The 2964-nt window shown below is 30.4% G+C and overlaps 1 protein-coding gene across 1 annotated transcript; it reads left to right on the top strand.

Annotated features, from left to right (window-relative positions):
• Window positions 1-432: 432 nt before the first annotated feature.
• LOC132736899 (uncharacterized) lies at window positions 433-2699 on the top strand. The gene is made up of 3 exons (XM_060724113.1): window positions 433-761; window positions 1782-1882; window positions 2562-2699. Exons 1-3 carry the CDS (start codon window positions 477-479, stop codon window positions 2644-2646), a joined length of 471 nt encoding a protein of 156 aa, XP_060580096.1. The 5' UTR covers window positions 433-476; the 3' UTR covers window positions 2647-2699.
• Window positions 2700-2964: the final 265 nt, after the last annotated feature.

Genomic DNA, 2964 nt, shown 5'->3' with positions numbered 1-2964 from the left:
AACTTGTCGTATTAGCAAAGTGAATTAATATAATTATTAAAACATTAATTCTGTATGGCTTTTCAACTTTCTGGTATTTACAATTTCCCGCAATGTACACTGAGTATCCCATAATGAAATTTTGCGGGTTGCGTTACGCCGCCTTTCATTGCTGATATTGTCTACCATACTATTAACAAAATAAATTTTAATTCCAACGAAGTGAAAAGACTCTTTTCGATTATATTAAGCAAATATCTAAAAATAATTAAGTTTGCATCGATTAGATTTTAATTAGCAATTATATCTATTGAAAATTGTATTGGTTTCATCTGTAAGCACAGGTCTATTGATTTATCAGTTGAGACATACTTAAGTTTTTTTCTATAATTGATAATTAAATAAAAAAGATGATAATGTCACAGATTAAATTGCATTTTTATATAGCATATTGCTAGATCGCTCGCAACGAGTTTTCAGAACATCTTCGTTCAGAAATGTTTGAAATTATGTTGCTTAACTTACTAATTGTTTTGACAAGCAGTGGCAGTTTGATTGCACAATACCTTAATATCTACACTGTACCGGTTTCGGAATCGAGTGCTGGAGATAAATCACTGCAATGTGTTCGTAATTTAGTCAGAGAACAAACTGAAAGCGCAAAGATATCAACTACCGGGGAATGCATCCCATTGTCAAGAAGTTGGCTTGAGACGAGAAGCTTTGACCCCGACTTTACATATGTAACAGGAAAAATTAAAGATCTACAGTTTCAGCCTCCGGTAAGAATTATTTTTTTCTATGTTTTTTTTTCTTTTTCTTTTTCAATAATTTGATTTTCAGTTTTCCAATTCAGATATAATATACGATGCTGTTCGAAAAATCTGCTTTCTTATGTTATTAATTCAGACTTGTATCTTTAATTTAAAATTGATGTTTTATTTTTGTCGATAAGGTGCTTTGTTTAGGAAATAGATATATCAATTTTGAGTGTATTGTTGTAGAATAATGCAGTTGGAGTTCAAATGCGCAAGAATATAATCACGAAAGTCTTGCATTTTCATACTATGATGCAAGATAAATTAAATATCTATTTCCATTCTAACATGCTAATAAAAAATAATTGATAAAGATACGTTGAACTATACATTGAGGTTACTTAATTATTTCTCTCTTCATTTTGCAAATCCGACTCGCGTTGATCTGATCAATGTGTTAATATCACAGATCTACATAAAAATTTTCGTGATAGTATTGTTTTTAGTGAATTTCTTTATTTCATGTTCTTTCTTAGCTTAACTTTTGTTTTAGGCAGTTTTTACTTACACGTATACTGATTGGCAATGTTTCCTCAGTTTTTTTACACTTTGCTATTTATGTGTTTATTTCATTAATTAAACTTTAATGCAAATGGTTGGTCAAATTATATGAGAAGAGAGTCCAAAATTACTCATTATAGTAACTCCAGTCGGTAGATGGAAATTGTTCTTATTGGCATTTGCATATTTATAAATATACCAAGCAAATTTATAACCTACCTGTAATAATGAAAGATTTAAGATCTTTGTCACCACTAAAACAACGATAATACGATGTGAATAGTATTGAATACTGTTTAACCAAATCTATACTTCTTATTCGCCATTAACACAGCATATAAACAAAAATTGCTATGTTATCGTTTGCAATGTTATCGAATATGAGCATAGTCCAAAGGCGGATGTATGCTCCTTTTCTTTTTCTTTAAATTGGTTTCGTAAATACCACTGCACAAACCATAATTATATCACTTTCATTTCTAGATGCTGGTAAATACAAGTTCATATAAGTCTGAACTTCCTGGGCTGTTGGGTGTTGGTGGCTCAGTAGACGTATCGTTTTTATTTCCTACTACAGATATTAAGTAAGTATGTATGGATATTTTGTGCTGCAAAACAATGACGTTATACAATTGCCAGAATGTCTCTTAATGCACTAGTCGATCTGTATGAAATATATACATGCCAGTTTATCTTCCCCCTCGTAAAATCATATTTTGATTTTATATGTCACAATGATTTGTAATCATAACAAATAGTATTAGATTAAATGTTCCAGTTGAAATTATATAGTGAAATACAAACGGAAATGATAATAATGACTTACTGAATGGTTTATTGGTTAATTTTGACGGAGTGTTGTTTTAGGGACGCATTTTTGCAAGAACACACGAAGTTGCTACGACTGTTTCCAAAGAATCGAACGTTCTTTGTAGTTTCAAAAAATATCCCATTAAAATGTTACAATGAAATTGATGTAGGCTCATCAAATTTGAAAACTCGACTATTTTATATATATTAGCCCACTGTGATAACTATTTAAATAAAATTTCTTAATTGTTTATTATGAAATTTTTGCTCTCGCAAGAGTGGGAAAATATTTCTGTCCTTGTTTATTACGAGTATTAAGGATAGGCCATTTATTTAAGATAAATGATACTGATTTCTGTAGTCTTTTATAAACACCAATTCATTAACGCTCATTGTAAGATTAGGTTATATGAAGAAAATATTCAAAATATTTCAAAGTCTTTCAATTTCTAGGATATATGTGCTTCTTTCAATGGATGGTGGTAATGTTGCCCTTAAAGTTATGATAGATATTAGTATCCAGGAATTGAAAACTTGACCATAAGATTGATGGCGTCTGGCAGAAGGACTTTGTTAGAGCTAATATTGTGCTGTCAGTTGACACTATTCCACAAGCTGACCATCAGACCACTGGAAATGGCACTGACGATATGTAAACCATACATTATGTGATTTTGATTGTTTTAATCATGTTGAAAATTGTCAATATCATAATTTTATATGATATCGATATTCCAAACGGCAGCAGTGTCTTAATGTACAAGATATTGAAACGAAAACTTATGAATCATCTAAACTATATGAAATTGTACTTTATCAGCCACTTTTTACAAACCGTGTGTTGTATAAGTCGAAA

The sequence above is a fragment of the Ruditapes philippinarum genome, unplaced genomic scaffold (genome assembly GCF_026571515.1).
Source record: "Ruditapes philippinarum isolate M1 unplaced genomic scaffold, ASM2657151v2 ctg14944_1_1_1_1, whole genome shotgun sequence".
Classification (NCBI taxonomy): Eukaryota; Metazoa; Mollusca; class Bivalvia; order Venerida; family Veneridae; genus Ruditapes; species Ruditapes philippinarum.
Note: the sequence above shows the minus strand (reverse complement) of the source record. Positions and strands in the feature narration are given on the sequence as shown.

Coding starts and splice junctions, on each gene's coding strand:
- LOC132736899 (XM_060724113.1), top strand. CDS start 477: ATGTTTGAAATTATGTTGCTTAACTTACTAATTGTTTTGACAAGCAGT. Junction 762..1,781: donor ATCTACAGTTTCAGCCTCCG/GTAAGAATTATT, acceptor TTTCATTTCTAG/ATGCTGGTAAATACAAGTTC. Junction 1,883..2,561: donor TTTCCTACTACAGATATTAA/GTAAGTATGTAT, acceptor TTCAATTTCTAG/GATATATGTGCTTCTTTCAA.